Below are 20,126 nucleotides of genomic sequence, written 5' to 3'. Positions count from 1 at the left end.
ATACACGCGCGCGCGCGCGTGTATATATATATATATATATATATATATATATATATATATATATATATATATATATATATATATATATATATATATGTTTTTGATGGGTGCCTTGATTGTTCAGAAATTAGAGAAACACTAATTAATAAAGATAAAATTATAACACATACATCCATCATATTATTCATATAAAAAACACGTACACCTGAATTAAGCACACGGAGGCAATATTTCCTTATACCTATTTGTTTATACAACTACTATATAGTAGGACTAATTAATGAAGATGCTAATCGGAAGGATGTATCACCAAACTTTCTTACAGACTATAATTAATTAAGTAGACTGATCAAGTACTGATGTGGGAGAGAAAGAAGCCACTGAGTTATTATTGCTAGGCATGGACTTTGATCGCTTCATCCAAGTCGATGACCGGGACCTGTGAAAACGGCACCGGAAAGAGCCTTGATGTGTCGTTGGTGAGCACAGACATTGGCCTTTTGGTGAAGTAAGTGATGCAGCTTCTGCGTTGCCACCATTTTTTGGAGAAACTGAGACTTTCAGACCATTGCCATGGGAAGCCATGTTTTGATAGAGAATAGTGATACTAACGAAGGAAGAGCTTATGTGGAAACTTATTGCCAGATTGGCTTTATATATAGGAGAAAAATTAGAAGGGAAAAAAAATATTTATCCTCGAAGAGTGTGAGGTCTGAAGTGATCAAATCAAGTAAGGCAATCAAGTTGTCTTGTACGGACCAGGATCCTCTCCTGAGCTAAGGATGAGGATCTCCTCATCAATGAGTGTGGGCCGTTGGATGAAAATCCAACGGCTACAAATAGAGGATCCTTTTAAAATTATAATAATTGTAATCGTTGGATTTTCATCCAACGGTCCACATCCCTTGATGAGGAGGATCCTCATTCTTAGCTCAGGAGAGGATCCTGGTCCGTCTTGTACCCTTTGATTCCTACCTTTATTTGTCTCCTAGTAACCAAATTTAAAATATTTAATTATTAACATCACGTATCACTTAACAAGTTTACCAACATAATTAGTAAATTACTAGAAAGTTAGAAGTAATTCGGATATAAGGTTATGATATATATTAACTAATGGTCTAATACAGAAAATCCAAATGGATAAGTTAATTTGTTTGTTGTTGCTAACCTATATCTGTACTTTTCACGAAATTAGTAAACTCTAAAGTCTTAGTTATTATGCTAATCTGGTCTAAAGGTTGAAAAAGGGTGACTAAAAACAGATGAGGAGTCATCATGTCAACTTCTAAACAAATTAATTATGTATTAGATAAGAGAGTAGGATAATCCACCCACTTAAGAGTTTTAAGCTTTTTCAAACTCTTCATATAATAACCTTTAATCAGTGTAAAAAGCAATTTTTTTTAAAAGAAAAAGTGAAAGGCAAATCATGAATGTTTACTTGCTTGGTGGAACGAGAAATAAAATATTTTGAATCTATATTTTTTTATGTTCTCTAATACATGGTTAGGAGAATTATTTTATTTTTTTCTCCCGAGTTTACTAATACATACAAAATAAAAGAAACACGCGACAAATTAATCAATCATTGAGGAATAATTGATCTCATCTCAATGCTTTTTCTCTCATAGCTAGCTATTTCTAACTTCTCGATTCATGACTTCTGTCATTAGAAAAAAGTTGTCATCGATATCGAAGAAGACTTGAAGATAAAAAAGGGTGATGTTGAGATCACTAAGGTGAGTGGCTATGGCTAGTGGTTACACGAAGATGAGGTTTCGATGTGGAAGTAATTATAAACTATATATGCAATGTGGCTGATTGTACACGTTCGGAGTAGATTTTGATTAGTTTGCTATTTTTACACCAGATCATGCATGGTCCATGTGGTCTCCCTAACCCTAAGTAAAAAAGATCTGGCCACTCCCATTGTTGCTAAAGCCTAAAGGTAATTGTCATCTTCTGGTCATATATTTATATGTGTATATATATGTGTGTGTGTGTGTGTGTGTTATCTTAGCCAAGCATGACATGATCCCATATGGAAGATATGGGTTGTTCATGACTACTTGATATGTATTCCTGTTGTTTTCGAATCAGCTAGCCCACGCTGCATATAGCAACAAATTACAGGACCACAGTATCCTTGTTCAATGTGTAGAAATTGAAATTGGCAATTTGTTTGTTGCAAGCTTGTTTTATTTTCTATCATGTATGACTTTTCTGCATCTTTTAGTTGAGAGAAAGAAAAGAGCAAAAACAAGTTCTCAATGCTTGCTAAATCAAAAAAGAAGTTTCAGAGAATCTCCAATAATCCAAACGAAATTGGAACTAATATCTTATTCGGATACTTTTTTTAGATTTGCATTGGAATGCTTGCATCCGATCTCATCCAACCGAAAATATCCTATATGTAATCATTAAAATATTCATTGCAATCAAGTTATCAAACATTGGGAGTTAAAATAAAAATGTGGGATAGTCTATATTAAAGCAAGAATGCTTGTTAGTGATAATTTGCTTATGTAAGAAGATGATCTTAATATAAAACCATTTTTCAAATATGTAATATTTAATTTGGCGTACATCTTTGAAATCAAACTCAAACATATTAGGCTATGAGCTGTCTCATACTACTACAATTTCAACTAGATTCACACGGCTATATATATTCGTATTATTTTGTATGAAATACATCAGTACAAACCTTTATTTAGTTTTTATTTTATTAATATTTGAAATTTGAGGTGGTGCCTAAGGGTGGAAGTGCTTTTAAAATGACTGAAAATGTTTAAAAAAAATATTTTTGAGTTTTAAAAGCACTTGAAATGTTTCTTCCTGTAAAAAAATATTATGTGCTTCTTGTAGGAAGTACTTAAAGTATTTTTCAGGTAGTGCTTGAAGTGCTTTTTCAATATTTACTTACATTTTTACTAAAAACGAGTACCACCAAAAATGTTTTCAACTATTTCAAAATCATTTAAACAAGCCTTATCACCTTTCCCGGTCCAATCCCCTCAAGTTTCATTTCGTTAGATGATAGAGGCAACCTTTTTAAGTTATCAAGATAGCGTATGAAATTCAACAATACAAGTCGGCTGGCTTGTTACTCATATAAACTTAATTTTAGAGGCAATTAGTATACTGTATTTTGGTTTGATTATAAACTTAATTTAAGAGGCAATTAGTATACTGTATTTTGGTTTGATTATAAAAATGTATCTACCTAATTGAAAAATATCCCTTTATATCTATGTCTCTTTTAAAAATGCAATTTTTTTAGATGACTTGTTATTCAAGTGGTTTAGAGAAAATTACTTCTAAACTTGAGTTTTTCCTTGATATTGGTTGCATATAGATATAAAAGAACTGAATATTTGATTTTGAGTTTGATAAGGCGAGAATTTAATGATCTAAAGGTCTGTTTGATAATCATTTTGTTTTTAGTTTTCATTGCAAATATTGCCTACACATATCACAAACACAAAAAAGTACGAATTAAAAATAGAGTAAATTGTACAAATGGTCCCTCAACTTTAATCAAATTGGAGCAATGGTCCCTCAACTAAAAATCCATTACCTTTGGTCCCTCAACTTATCAAAACGTGCAGCTATGGTCCCTCAACTAAAAATCCATTACCATTGGTCCCTGAACTTTAATTCAAGTGGAGAAATGGTCCTTTAACTTTAACCAAATTGTAGCAATGATCCTTCCAATATAACTCGTTTTGACAAATTTTTTGACATAGTTGACGAAAATAACCATAATTATACACTTTGATGAGTTAAGGGACCCTAATTATATAAATGGTCATTCCAACATAGCTTATTTTGACAAAATTTTGACAAAATTGATAAAAAGGACTATAGCTACACATTTTGATAAGTTGAGGGACCAATGGTAATGGATTTTTAGTTGAGGGACCATTGCTCCAATTTGATTAAAGTTGAGGGACCATTTGTACAATAATGAAATGGTTATTAGCAGACTAAGCCTTAAATACAGCCCGAAATTCGATTATCGATGTATGAATGTCATGTCGTACGGGTTAAGAAAACTTGGAAAAGTGCAAAAACGTTGATGATTCCCGAGTTTCCTTCTTCCTCTGGCTGGATCCAGCATGCACTGAAAGTAACAAGCTAAATAAAAATGGAAAAGAAAAAAAAGAAGTGAAGTGAAGAAAATGGAAGAAACATACCAAAAAACAAAATGCAGCTAGAAAACAACTACCAGTCAACGAACAAACTACCAGTCAGTTGGAAATGATATTTCCACTACAAATCTTCCTCCTTCCAGGACTTTTACCTAGTGATCAAAGGCCAATCTAGTGCCTTAAACATTCCCTGGAACTGGAAATAGTAAAGCGGGTGCTGGTAGTTAGCAATTCTCGTGTATCTGATATTCTGATTTTCTTCTCTCTCTCGGGCCTCATAAGTGCCTTTGCTAAGTTCTCACTTTCACACCAAGAAATCTTTATCTCTTTTGTTCCTGAGTTTCTCTGAATTTTTCAGAAAAAAGCTGGAAGTACTTTTAATCGAGATACATGGCGAGATCTGGCAGTAAGAATATACAAGCCAAGCTGGTGGGTATGTCTTCCTTTTTATATATTTTTCCTTTTTTTCTTTTATTCATTTAATTAATTGTGCATGATCTAATTAGCTATTGCTAATTACTATTATCTTTGTAGTAATTTTGTAAGATTAATTGAGTTTGATATGATTATACTTTTTAGGCTTAGTTGATTCTGATTAACTTGATGAGCACCATCCACGATGATAAATGATTTTAGAGTTTGATTGTAGCGATGGTTCCTGAATTATAATCCGATCTGCATTTTCGTCCTTGAAATATTACATTCATAGTTCTCAAAATAGAACTCTCGCGGAATGTAATTAACGGGAGTTTGTCTCCTCTATATAGAAATCGAGCTTCTATATAGAAATAATCACAAGAGCCATACTTTATAGGAATCAAACTCGTTAGACGCATATGTTGCATTCAAGTATTAGATTGTTGAGATTGTTACAATTTTTAAGTAAATATAATTTCACATTGAAAATCAGCAAAGAGGAGAGTGCATTTTGGTAAATCGATTAACTTGGTTCTTATGATTATTTCCAGGTACTTCTTGGGGACATGGGAACTGGGAAAACAAGTTTGGTACTGAGATTTGTGACTGGAAAATTTTTGGAGTACCAGGTTTCACTTTGGATCAAATATTTAATTTGTTTGTACATAAGTGTAGAATACTAGAATATTTGTTCATGGATTTTAATTAATATAAGTACTGTAAAAATTGCAGGAATCAACAATTGGAGCAGCTTTCTTCACTCAGGTTCTGTCACTAAATGAAGCTACTATCAAATTCGATATATGGGACACCGCCGGCCAGGAAAGGTACCACAGCCTGGCTCCTATGTACTACCGCGGCGCTGCTGCGGCTGTCGTGGTGTATGATATCACAAGCATGGTATGGGAACTATCCGGAATTGTTCCTATTCATGCATTTGTTGCCATGTATTTACATAATGCCTTGAACAATGACTGCTAATGAGATTAATGTGCTTGCTGATTAGCAACAGAAAGATTTGTATTAGGCATTTATAACCTCTAGAACGTCGGATAATACTTTTGCTTCTCGTTCGTTGCCTAGGATTGGGTTGGATTGTCATGTGTCGAATGACTTAATAACACTTCGGCAATGTCCTCTCTGATGTTCAATATGTGTTGTTTTTTTGCTGCAGGAGTCATTCGTCCGAGCAAAAAAATGGGTTCAAGAATTGCAACGACAAGGTAAATGCATGACAGCTTTTGTACTTCCAATAAGTTCTCCGATGGATATGATTGAAGTTTGATATTGATCAAAGTTCAAGCTTTAACTTAAATTTGTTGCAAATGTTGTTTTGATATCAGCAAATCCAACATTAATAATGTTCTTGGCTGGTAACAAGGCTGACTTGGAAGAGAAGAGAAAAGTAGGGTCTGAGGTATTCACTCTTCACCAGGACACATTTCATATAATGTTCTTTATCGATTCTTCAATTTTTTCTCATGAAATTTATATTTTGAATTTATTTTTGGCTGCAGGAAGCTGAGCAATATGCTAAGGAAAATGGCTTGGTTTTTCTTGAAACGTCTGCAAAAACTGCACAGAATGTCAGTGAGCTCTTTTATGAAATAGGTACAAACTTATCACCCTTTTAAAATGTTTTCCTTTTCTCATACAAGCGATATTCTACTTTAAAGTTTAAACTAATCTAAATTATGGGATGAGGATTCAAACTCAGGCGCACAGAGGGAGCATATCCGCTCTAATTAACTAATGTGGCTACGCCCACGTCTCCCACCCTATCAGGTTGTTAGCAAATATTTTTGAAATGTGCTTATGAAAAGTCTTTTTGCAGCAAAAAAAGTGGCCAAAGCTAGCCCTTCTCGTCAAACTGGGATAAAATTACACATCAGATCACAGCCACCCAGCAGAAGAATGTTTTGTTGCACTTGAATCTTGATGATCTCTCGGTATGCATTTTTCGTTCGCTGTGTCTTGCCTCGATTTCAATGTGGTCACTATGTTTTATTTTCTCGTTAAATTCGACAATTTGAAAGCTGGTAAACTTCTTTTAACAGGATTACGAACAAATTCAAGGACATGGTTCAACAAGATGGAGAAACTAACAAAAACTGTGGCTCCACCAGAGATGAAGGTCCATCTGCAAGCTCTGCCAACCGGTTACAAATATGAATTTCCTTAGTATATGTTGTACAAATTATAAGAATTATTTCATTTTGTTAATTGATGTTAGAGAGTGATTGTGGAACATAATAATAATGAGAAGCAATATGTCACGTGTTAAAACGTGTGATGACGGTCAATAAAACAATCAACTCTTTTTTAGTGTAGCTTGTATGATCAATAAAATTTCGCGCTCAAAAGTTGAAAATTAACCTATCTGTATATCCCCGTCTGATGAGATATACTCATGTGCCCCGAGTAAAGGGGCAGTTGTTCCTACAACTCTCATCAACACATTATGAGAAGTGTAAGAACCATTGTCCAAAAACTTGATTGTAGATATGTTTCTCTCGTGTGCGGTGGAAAGAGGGGTATGCTACAAGGGGGACAGCGAAGCTCGTCTTGTTGTTAGCTTGTTCATTAGTGCACAGTGGAAACATATGGTTGATTGTAATCGTTTTATAATTTCGTTTTATACATGTCTCTTGTTAAATGATTAGTTACGTGATAAGAGAAATAAAGATGAATATATAGTGATATTAAAAGGTTTACACTCAAGATTTGTCCACGAACGTGATATCCGACAAAGCAATCTGATTTACTGCAATTACTAGATGATTATGACCAATTTGTTTGTGCTTCTGTCGGTCAATGCTTTTAAACCTTTTCCCCTTAAATTATAGGACCTTAGTCCTTGGCTATGCCCTTTTCCCCTTAAATAGGACCTTGGTCCTTGGCCATGGTGGTCCTGTCCCACGGTACACTTGGAAGTTAGTTTTCTTTAAGTACATGTTGACAGAGTTGACCAAATTGGCATCCAAAGCCTAAAACCCATCAATATTTACGAGAAAGTTGAGGTTGTGTTTGAGTTTTACATGAAGCAACCTACTCTGATATTATAAAAAAAGTAGAGTTTGTTTATACCATATTTAGGGCCTCGTATTTAGATCTCGTACAAATACTCAGGGGACTTAAATGTAATTATGGGATAAAGGAAGGGGCAGATATGTAATAAGTGAGGAGTCCTTATTCTATAAAAGGACCCCTCACCCTCACAATTAGAGGGGCCTCACTCTCACTCTCGGAGGCCAATTCCTAGGCCTGAGATCCCCTCTCTCATCCTCAGAAGCTCTCAGAAGCTTTCACCCTCTCCCTCTCTATTCCCTCAAATAAATACATAATCAGTGTGGACGTAGCCCAAACCTTGGGGTGAACCACGATACATCTTGTGTTATTTACATTTCATTGCAGATCCACGGTCGGATTTACGTTGTTCCAAGACCATCCGGTTTTGTGCATCAACATTTGGCGCCGTCTGTGGGAATCGATACAAAAAGTTATGTCGGTTCTCTTTCATTTTTTCACCTCCACTGTGAATCTGCAAAATCTACAAAAACCCAGAAACAGAAAATATCCAAATCTCAAACACTCCTCACAAGCCCACAGATCTTCGAGGGTTTTTGCTTTTGCGAAACAATAATCAAATAACTGGGGTCAACAATGGATCTCTCCACCGTGAGCTCGGCCGCACGCAACAAACAACACACACATATATACATGTGAGACAACGACTCTCTGGACTTGATTTCTTAGCAAAGAGGAAGGCTAGGAGGAAAGCAAGGGGCATCAGAACCCCATCGAGCAGAAACAAAAAACATAAAAACAAGAACAAATCCGAGCGGCGAGGTCAAGCGGTGGATGCTGCACAGGATCCCGATTTGCTTCACGGCAGTCACCCAGCTCGACCTCTCACACTTATCCCCATGGGGATACGCTCTGCTCTCCACCTCCGCCGCCAACACTGCCCATCTTCTCCTTGCCCAAAGCCTCCGTGACGCCTTCCCATGGCCGCCGATATCAGAATTGCTCCTTAACAGCTACAATCAGTCTCTCTGCCGATGGAGTCCCTCCTTTCTCGACTGCAGAGAAGCTGGATTTGGCCACTTCGTCAAGCACCACGGCCTCGGCAACGACTTCATCCTGGTTGATAACAGATCCCGCCAACTTCATCCGGAGCAGGCGGCGAAGCTGGGTGATCGGAACTTTGGGCTGGAGAAGTCGGGTCTGTTCCGATGGTTGATGCAATTCGCTGGGTTTAGAGAAAGATTCAACGCACCTGGCCCATCCCATGAAATGCGCCTCAGTCCTTCTACATTCCTCAACTTTTCCAAGAATTTTTGTGCAGATTTTAACTTTATCAGGAGCAGAAGCGCATCCTGCACTCCTTGCCATTCTTTCTCCGCTGCCATGTCTACCGTTCCCACCCAAAACGATGTCGTTCCGGGTCAATCGGAGTCTACCCAGAAGACCCAGCAGTCTTTACAGATGTGACAATATCATGGGATGGTGATATCGCCGGAAGAGACACCTGGCGAAGATCCAACGGTCTCCGGAAGATGTTTGGGATAGCGTTGAATCGGCCTCTGAATGTGCATCTGACTGCGCCGTTGGAGAGGGTGGAGAATGTGGAGAATGTGGCGGTCCGGGTTTCAGAGTGAACCCGTCGAAATGTTTGGCGGTTAAGTCCGGTGGGCTCGAGGAGAGGCGAGCGACGATCCAATCTTGGGGTAGACTCAAGTATTCTCGGTGGTGGGATAGCCACACAAGCCCAAAGAATTCGAGATGGCTTCAGGAAAATCTTACAAAAAAGCAGTGGAAGACCTCTTGAAGATAAGGATTTTTTATTATTATTATTAATGATATGATGACTGTCTACCATCTGCCAGCCAAAAGAAAGAAAAACAAGGATGGGGAAAGCAAAAGCAAAAGAAAAACAACCAGGCCGAAAGCAACTAGGCCATCCCTTCAGCATTAAAGGAGCCACGTGCTCCACCGAGGCCACGAGTGAGCTGCGGGAGACAAAAGCAAAAGCAGAAAGCAGAAAGAAAAGCAGAAAAAAAAAAAAAAAAAAAACAAAAGCAGAAAACAAAAGCAATCAAATGAGCTGCAGGAAACAAAAGCAAAAGCAAGGAATAAACACCCCACCAGAATGATGTAATTTATTTTATCTTTCGGAGACATTTGTATAAACCCCATCAGAGGGTAATATGTATAAATCCCATCAGAGGGTAAAAAAAAAAAAAAAAAAAAAAAGGCAAAGCCCAAAATAAATGGGCTGGCATGTTGTGGAGGACGAAGGCCCATAAGCCCAAAATAGCACCAACCAGGTGACCAAAAGTATGCCCAGTACTCCAAAAAATTATTCGGCAACTTGCCTCTATTATCACCAACCAAGTGATCAAAAATACACCCAGTACTTCAAAATTATACATGAGCACTACTCATGTCATTCGTACATAGACATTCATGAGCATCACTCATATCAATCATACATAAACATTCATGAGCATCACTCATGTTAACATTCATGAGCATCACTCATGTTAACATCCATGAGCATCACTCATGTCAATCAAACATTCATGAGCATCATTCATGTCAATTAAACATTCATGAGCATCACTCATGTCAAACAGCTTCAAAAGATTCATTTACAGAGCTCTAGCTTCAAAGTTTCACTTGCAAAGCTTCACCTACAAAGCTTCAGTGCAGGGTATACAAATACCGCCTCCGAACAACCGCCACTTCGGCCCATACATGGATTCAATTTGAAGTCTCCAGCCAACAGACTCTATTGACCGAAGACTTGGGGGACTACATTATGTACCATATATTGGGCCTCAACTGGGCCTCATGAAAAATACTTGGGGGACTCTAGCCCATTATTTATGTATTAAGGAGCGAACCCTTATTCTATAAAAGGGACTCCCTCACTTTCATTGAAAGATCACCCATGATTTATGTATTGAGGAGCGAGCCCTTATTCTATAAAAGGGACTCCCTCACCACCATTAGAGAGCATCGCCGTCTACTGAGCAACTGTCTCACTGCGAGCATCAACTCTAACCCATCACTTATGTATTGAGGAGAGAGCCCTTATTCTATAAAAGGGACTCCCTCACCTTCAAACGCCACAAGCCGAGCCAACCAAGGCAACACAAGCTACAAGCAGAACGGCCTCGCAACATGTGCTACTTCTAGTTGAGCATCATTTCAGATTGGGCACCGCCTCATATCAAGCATCAGTTCTAGACGACATCTAGTTACTTCGGCCCACACATGGACTGAATTTCAAGTCTCCAGCCAAAAGACTCTCTTGACTGAAGACTTGGGGGACTACTGTTTATACCATATTTAGGGCCTCGTATTTAGATCTCGTACAAATACTCAGGGGACTTAAATGTAATTATGGGATAAAGGAAGGGGCAGATATGTAATAAGTGAGGAGTCCTTATTCTATAAAAGGACCCCTCACCCTCACAATTAGAGGGGCCTCACTCTCACTCTCGGAGGCCAATTCCTAGGCCTGAGATCCCCTCTCTCATCCTCAGAAGCTCTCAGAAGCTTTCACCCTCTCCCTCTCTATTCCCTCAAATAAATACATAATCAGTGTGGACGTAGCCCAAACCTTGGGGTGAACCACGATACATCTTGTGTTATTTACATTTCATTGCAGATCCACGGTCGGATTTACGTTGTTCCAAGACCATCCGGTTTTGTGCATCAACAGAGTTCTACCATAAATCTCAATTGGTAATATAAGGAGTAATTCAACTTTTTATAAACCCTTACAAAGTTTGTCCTTTCATCGATGTGGGGACTCTTTTATCTTTACATCCTCACACGTTCCTTCACATGTGGTAAATTTTTAAGCCAAACAAGTGGACAACACAAATTGAGTGACATGGAGCACATATGGTTGTTAACTTCATATGTGAGCCAACCATCTCTGATATCATGAAAAAAGTTGAAGTATTTTCAAAAAATCAATTAGTAATATAGAGAATAACTCAATCATTATAAGTAGGGCTGAAATTTTTTTCCGAAAATCTCAAACCAAATAAAAAAATCCCGATCATATACTGAAAAATTCCCAAATCGATAATACCGAATTTTTTGGGATCCATACCAAACTGATCATGAACTTTTCAGTATGGGAATCAGGATTACATATTCAATGATTCAGGAATCCTGAACCGAACCAAAAAAATATATTTATTTTGGTCGCATGCATGTTTAATGTTGAATTTAAGTAGTTTGATAGTAAACTATATTAGAAATAGGAGTATGAAAGTAAGTAGTTTGAAACTTTGGAACATTAATTTGACTTGGTATGAATGAAATAGTATGAAATTTTAAATTGGTATGAGATAAAAAGTCTAAATTTCAATTGATATAAAATTGAAAAACAATATTTTAGGCGAAAAGCCCAAATTTTAGTCCATACCCCAAAATTTTCAAATTTCAACCCAAATACCCAATAGCCCAAAACTGAAAATCCAACCTCAATCCATTTCGAAATAATGAAAACATTTCGAGAATCCAAAAAATTGAGAATACCAAAATTTTGGTCTGGAATTGGTCTTCAAATTCTTGTCTCGAAACTTTTTGATTTAGAATTCCATATCAAACCTACTTATAAATATATGCATAGTTCGTTTTTTAGAGATTCATCTCTCAATGGTTCCACCAAACACTAGCAATGTTCAATCAATTGTCACAACTTTTGGAATTTTTATGATTCAATCCTCCTCATCCTAATTTAAGTTTCTTTGTCCGTCTTTTCCTTTTTTGTTATTAGTACATCTCCAATAATGGACAACATCTCGCCGAAACTGCTACAACAATTAAAGAAACAAATCAATGAATAGAAACCAAAGACTCTCTCTCTATCTGACTCAAGATTTTTCAATGTGATCAGAATACAAGATTATACATCATGTGTCATTATATAAATTGCAGAATACATGTATAAAAAAAAAAATTAAAAAATATAATTTTTTACCACTTATATAAAAATATGTGGTCTACCAATTAAAAAACACAATTATCTCTCTATCTCGTCCTTACCAAAGTGGACAAAGACCTCCCATTGCAGCAGGTGACAGTTTCTGTTTATTTAAGCCTTCAAATGCATGGTTGTCTCAATTCGAGGCCCCTTAAAAACAGAGACTTCTTTTTTCTAATTTTTTTTTTAATTTTTTGTGTCTTTGTTTAATTTTTGTTACGGTTCACGTGCACACCCCATCCATTTTCTCACAATCCCAAGCGAAAATAAACGTTAAATATGTAGAAAAATGCGATGAAACTGCTTTTCCGAAAACTAGTACAAAAGCAGGTGAAAACAAGAAATAGCACTTCTAGCTCTCTACTTCTGCAGTTTGGGAAGGAAAGAAAAAGAGAGAGAAGTTCTCGGTTGGCAATTTGGCATGGCATGGCTTGGATAGACGAGCCATGGCCAACGCATGCAGTGAAAAGCTGATTGGAGTACTATGTTTTTTTCTTTTTCCTGCTAACTTTTACCCTTCCCATTTACCATGAATTGAATCATCAAAAGTATTTACGATATATCTTAAATCAATCACAAAAAAATATGCGTTTTATTTGTCATATCTAGCATTATATGATTAACTTGATTCCGCCACGATATAAAAAACATACATACATTCAACCCTTGTGATATATGTTATAACTTTCTTACAAAGCAATGTATTATTTGGTTAGGTACGCAAGAGTGGTGTTTTAGGGGTGCATGTAAATGTCTCTCGCCACAAGAGGAAAACTTAGATAGGAGTATCGGCCACTTCATTTGTGGGGCTTTCTCACAAATAAAACCTCCATGTATTTTGATCACATCTAATCCCACTAAATCTTACCTAATGTGAGAACTGTTTTATTAGGGCAACTCTACCAGAAATTTACTGTCGTCATATTCGCATCCAGTTGTAGGAAAATTATTCTCTCCCATTGCAAATCACACACAAAAAAAAAAAACATCTCTTTCTTTTTACCAGATAATATCCTAAACTAAGAATTGAACGGATGAACAAAGCTAGATACACATAAAACACGCTCACTAACTGACCTAATGCACATTTGTTAGGATAAAAAACCCATACAATGAAAAAGCAAAAAGACGAAAAAAAAAATACGAAATAGTTCTAATTAATCACCATGAAGGAGAAGTACAAGGAGAACCAGAGGAGGAGGAAGAGAGGCCATTGTTGCTGTTGGAATCACTACCCGAAGTGCCTAGAGACCTGGCATCTCTGAGAGAAACAGAGCAAGCCTCCGCAGGGAGCTTCTTCATCGGAGTCAAAGGAGGCGTGGTAGTTGGGCTTGACGGACCAGACGGGGTCGGCTGCGCAACCTCCTCCTCCCCGGAGCTTGAAGAAGAAGAACCCCCCATTTCCAACCTCGACGGCGACGTGTCCGGCGTTTCGAATGGAGTGTTTGCTCCGCTCGCCCTTTTCATCGCTTCGTTGTCGTAAATGGGGTTGGAAATGTACACAAAATGTTCTGCAGCTCCGCCACCACAACCACCGTCAGCGCCAGCTTTTTCGTTACAATTAGCACGTGGACTGGCGGTGATTTTGTGTTCTGGGGTTGGCTGTGGGGAAGTTACAAAAGAAATTGACGGGGAGGGGCTTGACCTAATTACCCCTATATGGCGGGGAGATGCGTTTGGTAATATATCTTGGTTTCGGACCGGGATGTCGAAAACCTGGTGGAGGAGCTGAGAATGCTGCTTCTTTATATCTGCATTGTCTTCTTCTTTGGAAGTAATCGCCGGTGGGAAAAGGAAGCTTCTCGGAGCGCGAAGAATGCCCAAGAAGCTGCCGAGAGGAGGACCAGTTGGGTGGTCTCGACTCTCTTGATGCTGCTGTGTTGAGGGCTGATCAGAAGCGGCTGTGGCGGCGGCTATGGTAGCGGCTGCAGAGTCATCGGCGGAGGCAGCGGTGTTGGAGGAGCTGGTGGTTTTGTGCTGGCGGCGGCTGAGGAAGAGTGAGCAGTAGAGCTCAGCCAGCAGCACCAGGATTAAGCCTAAGACAATGGCGAGGCTCACCACCATCACCAGTGTGGCCCCCATTATCACCTTCGATGTGCCCTTCATCTCTCTCTCTCCTCACCTCTCTCTCTCTCTCTCTCTCTCTCTCTCTCTCTCTTTCTCTCTCTAGACTGTGGTGGACTGAGGGTGGAAAAGGGTGTCCTGATTATATTGGAGGCCGAGCAGCTTTATTTTTGGCGGGAAAACAGTACGTTGCCTTTGACAAGGGAAGGGAATCTTGAGATGGCAAAAAGGCCTGGGGAATGGAAAGGCTTTTCCTTCAGACAATCAAGGTCATATTGGTCATTTTGTACTGACACTAAAGTTTAAACACTATTATTATACTATCCGGGCAACTGGCAGTTATGGTCAAATCCTAGGAGGTGAATTCTCTCCAATTCTACGGATGACGATCTCCTTTTTGTGGAGATATCCTACGTTATTATGATCGTTTATCGTATATTGTGCGATTAGTTATTTTAGGTATTATATGTATTTAATTTTAAATAAATAAATTCAAAATAATTTCTGATCACATGATGTATGATAAACGGTTAGGATGTGAGGATCTTTAGAATCTCCACAACTTGAATCCGGATGGGATCCATCTCCCTGTAAACAGAGAGAAAGAAAGAGATATAGAGAGAAAGAAAACATATGTATTATTCCCTTTCTTTTCAACAACATTTTAACACTGATTACATTGTGTATATATCTAGCTACATTGCTTAGCTACTAAGCTAACATAAGACTCTTAAGATGTTGACACTTGTCACAACCTTACACCATAGACTCTTAACCAACTTAACTACCTCACATACATCCTAACCATCTCACACACATGCACATATTATAGTTATCATCCTCCCTCAATCGCAGAGTGTGGCTTGCCAAGTCTGAGATTGTAGCAATGTGTTTGATATATAATAGTAGACAAACCCTTTGTAAGGATATCAGCAAACTGCTCATTTGAGGAAACAAAGTGCACTTGCAGAAGCTTCTTTGCCACCCTTTTGCCGACAAAATGAACATCAACCTCAATATGTTTGGTCTGCTGATGCATGACGAGATTGTATGCAAGGGCTATAGCAGAAAGATTATCACAATACAGGGTTGTCGGACAAGGAACATCAATTTTCATAAAGTGAAGAATCTGTTTGATCCAATCAATTTCTGCAGAAGTACTTGAGAGTGCTCGGTATTCAGCTTCTGTAGATGAACGAGAAACTGTATTCTGTTTCTTGGACGACCAAGAAATGAGATTTGGCCCGAGAAACACAACTAAACCAGTAGTAGACCTTCTGTCATTAGGGTCTCCAGCCCAATCAGCATCACTGAATGCATGAAGATTCAAGTCTCCTTTGCGAAATTGAATGCCAATGTCTATAGTACCCTTTAAATATCTAAGAATCCTCTTCACAGCAGCATAATGAGAGTCCATAGGACAGTGCATGAATTGACAAACCTGATGAACCGAGAAAGAGATATCGGGCCTGGTGAAAGTGAGATATTGAAAGCACCCACAATGCTTCTATAGAGAGAAGGATTATTGAAAGGATGGCCATCATCTTTCAATAACCTATTATATGGTAAGCAAGGTGTTGAGCACGATTTAGAATGGACCATGTCAGCTTTAACCAACAAATCAGACACATATTTAGAATGAGAGAGAAACATTCCACTTGCATTCGGTGTGATTTGGATCCTAAGAAAATAGTGAAGAGGACCTAAATCTTTAATATCAAATTCCTCAGTCAAAACTTTAATCACTACAACAATAGGTACAAAATTACTCCCTGTGATGATAATATCATCCACATAAAGGAGGAGAATGACCACAGAATGTCCATCATGCTTGATAAATAAAGACGGATCAGAATATGTTGAAAGGAACCCCAGAGAAGGAAGAAAAGACGTGAACCTCTCATTCCATGCTTTCGGGGCTTGTTTTAAGCCATACAAAGACTTATGCAATCTGCAAACATGTGTAGGGTTATGTGGATCACTAAACCCTGGTGGCTGTGACATATACACTTCCTCATTAAGAATGCCATGAAGAAATGCATTCTTCACATCGAGTTGACGCAAAGACCACCCAAAATTTGCTGCCAAGGCTATGACCAACTGGACTAAAAGTCTCTCCATAGTCAATACCCTCTTCTTGGTTGAAACCTTTGGCAACAAGCCTTGCTTTGTACCTGGAAATAGTCCCATCAGCATGTCTCTTAATCTTGAATACCCACTTGCAGCCTACCAAATTCTTGTTATGAGGTAATGGGACCAAAGACCAAGTATGTTGTGTGTTAAGAGCAGCCAACTCTTCTTCCATTGCAGAAAACCATAATGGAGACTTTAGAGCAGACTTATAGGTGGCAGGTTCCATTTGAGAAAGATCAACTGAATCAGCATCTTGAACCACTAAAAGAAAAGCTTTCTTCTTCAAAATACCATTTTTGGCTCTTGTTTGCATAGAATGAGTGTTCATAGGAGGAATAGGAAGATGGACTTGCAATCTGTCAGGTTGAAATTCATGTTGTATGGCAACACCATGAGCATTCGAAGTCGGAGTAGTAGACTCATGAAAGATCTCAGAACATGACACATTTGGAATCGCAGGAGCCACATGGAATGAAGAAGAGGATTGTTGGCATGTTGATGCAGTAATGGACTGTAATGGAGTAGAAGTACCACTGTGTTGATCAGAACATGGATGTGGCATAGTCTCTGGCATAATAGGTGTCCTAGATTTTGGGATGGACACAATATGATTGGTACCATTGACTAATATGAATGGAGATGGTGAGGAGGGTACAGATGTAGATTTAGAGTTAATAGAGACAGGACATGTAGCAGACAAGGTGAGATATGGAAATTCTGACTCATCAAACATTACATGTCTGGAAATATAAAACCGGGTATGAACAATGTCATAGCAAATGACTTTGTAACTAGAAGCATAGCCTAGAAAAATGCATTTGATTGTCTTGGGTTGTAACTTGGTACTGCTATATGGTTTTAGTAACGGAAATACTGAGTAACCAAATATTCTGAGGTGATGAACATCTGGAATATCATTAAACAATAGTTCAAAAGGAGATTTATTATAAAGTGTAAGTGAGGGCATTCGATTGATAAGGTAAACAGCAGTTTGGACAGCAAAAGACCAGAAAATTGGGGGTAAGGAAGCTGTTTGTAATAGGGTTATAGCAGTTTCAATGATATGCCTATGCTTCCGTTCGGCTAACTCGTTTTGCTCAGGTGTGTAAGGGCATGATAGTTGATGCTTGATTCCTTTGTCCAACAAAAACTTTTGAAAATATTTACTAAGATATTCTCCTCCACCATCACTTTGTAATGTTTTAATGGAAGTGGAAAAATGATTGGAGACAAAATTAGAAAAACCAACAAAGGTAGAGAAAACATCACTTTTATTAAGAATGGGAAACAACCAACAATGTCTAGTGCATTCATCAATGAATGTCACATAGTACCGAAAACCATCTATCGAAGTACAAGGAGAAAGACCCATACATCACTATGAATGACTTCAAATGGGTGGAGAAACTTAGACACAGATTTAACAAAAGGCAATTTACAAATTTTGCCTTCCAGACATGTATGACACATTACAGGCAAGGAATCAGGTGAGATAGACAGATTACACTTCTTTAACATGATAGAAATCACAGAATTAGATGGGTGACCTAATCTACTATGCCAAAGACTAGAAGATACTTGACGGCCAAGATAGGCAGCTTGAGGCTCAGAAGAGATAGCTCAAACTCTTGCTGGAAGTGGTATGGGATACAATCCATTATTGCATTTGCCTTGAAAGAGAATTTTCCCTGTGGCTTTGTCCTGGATCCAAAAACAAAAGGCATCATATATCAACCAACAATGATTATCTAAGCACAATTTATGCACAGATAAAAGGTTCTGAGATAATCCAGGAACACAAAGAACTGAATTCAATTGCAATGGTTTTAAAGGAGTATGAAGAGTGGAGGAACCAATATGAGATATTGATAAACCTGCACCACTCGCAGTTTGAATGGTTTCATCGGCATGGTATGGAGATGCCAAGGACATATTACTCAAGTTAGCTGTCATATGGGAAGATGCTTTAGAATCAGTGAGCCAAAATTGTTGAGGATGAGCACTTGGCTGATAATGTTGTGATGAAGAAACATGCAAAGCAGTTGGAGCTTGAGTAGAAGGGTTAGAGTTCCTGAAATGACAATATTTAGCATTATGATTCTTCTTCCCACATATTTGACAACCCTCAGAAATGGCACTATTAGAATTCCGGAATCTGCAGGTAGGAGCGAAGTGTCCAAACTTGCCACAAATTTGACAAGAGTTACTAGAAAAACCCTGTTGCTTTGGTGGAGAAGAACCAAGGATGCCAGGAGCTGAATTCACATTATAATTTCCATAAATGGACTTGGAATTTCCAAAACGAGACTGAGGATTGTACTGAAATTTCCCTTTGTAGTTGTTCTTGCTGTGGTTTGGCTTGATCCGAGAAGGACCAAAGGAAAAAAATGTAGACTGAGAAGAACCACCATAAGGAGTATCAGTCGAATGACCCTCAGGTTTAGAGACACTGCCATTATTTCGAGCAACCATAGCAGACAAGAAAGGTGTAATGGGAATGTTTTCAACCATTGCTTCCTCTGCAAGTAACTGAGATTGGAGATCTTTCATGGAGATGACATTTTCACGGCCTCGAATAATAGATCTCAGAGTATTATATTCAGAGGAGAGACCATTCAAGGTCAAAATCACAATATCATCATCATCGAACTGAACTCCAACAGCAAACAGATAATCACGAGCTTCTTTAATGCGTTGCAAATATATCGAAATCGAATCAGTACCTTTCTTGATGTTTTGTAATTCAGATTTCATCTGAAAGATCGTTGCTCGAGTGACAATCGAAAATTGTTCTTTGAGACGCTGCCACAGATCATGAGCGCTAGAACTACCGATTGCACAAGAAACTGCTGAAGGAGATAAAGTAGTTGTGAGTAATTGCATCAATGCCCGATCGTGCATTTTCCAAACCTTGAATTCATCACTTTCAGTCGAAGATGAAACATCACTTGAAGGGACAGATGAACCCTCAAAAATAGGTACATTAAATCGAGCAGGACATGGATGAGACCCATCTACAAAACCCATAAGGCCATGGCCTTCAAGTAGCAATTCGATCTGGAAATTCCAAGTTAGATAATTGGAATCATCTAGTTTGACAGTCACAGAAGAAGAAATTGTTGATATGAGAGACGTGATAGGAGATTGAAGAATCTGCAGTTGAGCAGAAGTCACCATTGCAGACGAAGAAGGAAGAAACCCAAATGAAGAATTTCTCAGAGGAATTATAACAAACACTTGGTGTGCAAAGAGAAAGATGCACCCAGTCGAAGACACAGAGAGCAATCAAGACCCCGAGAAGAAGAAGACAGATCGTTGATGCAGAGTATTGAGCGGAAGCAGAA

At 38.2% G+C, this 20,126-nt stretch overlaps 2 protein-coding genes across 3 annotated transcripts; one reads left to right on the top strand and one right to left on the bottom strand.

Moving 5' to 3' along the window:
* The first annotated feature begins 4,025 nt into the window (after positions 1-4,025).
* LOC103449068 (ras-related protein Rab5-like) lies at positions 4,026-6,904 on the top strand. 2 transcript variants are annotated; one of them, XM_008388344.4, is made up of 8 exons: positions 4,026-4,586; positions 5,126-5,203; positions 5,307-5,474; positions 5,749-5,797; positions 5,918-5,991; positions 6,092-6,185; positions 6,409-6,523; positions 6,632-6,904. In XM_008388344.4, exons 1-7 carry the CDS (start codon positions 4,548-4,550, stop codon positions 6,504-6,506), a joined length of 600 nt encoding a protein of 199 aa, XP_008386566.1. In that variant the 5' UTR covers positions 4,026-4,547; the 3' UTR covers positions 6,507-6,523; positions 6,632-6,904. The 2 variants fall into 2 exon arrangements, with proteins under 2 accessions (XP_008386566.1, XP_028965715.1); XM_029109882.2 differs by having other exon boundaries at positions 4,193-4,590.
* A 6,730-nt stretch (positions 6,905-13,634) lies between these two features.
* Positions 13,635-14,762, bottom strand: LOC103449018 (uncharacterized). Its single transcript, XM_008388292.4, has one exon. It carries the CDS (start codon positions 14,689-14,691, stop codon positions 13,747-13,749), a length of 945 nt encoding a protein of 314 aa, XP_008386514.2. The 5' UTR covers positions 14,692-14,762; the 3' UTR covers positions 13,635-13,746.
* Between the last annotated feature and the right edge of the window lie 5,364 nt (positions 14,763-20,126).

Source organism: Malus domestica, chromosome 02, assembly GCF_042453785.1.
Source record: "Malus domestica chromosome 02, GDT2T_hap1".
In the NCBI taxonomy this organism is placed as follows: Eukaryota; Viridiplantae; Streptophyta; class Magnoliopsida; order Rosales; family Rosaceae; genus Malus; species Malus domestica.
This window is presented reverse-complemented; position numbering and strand designations above follow the sequence as displayed.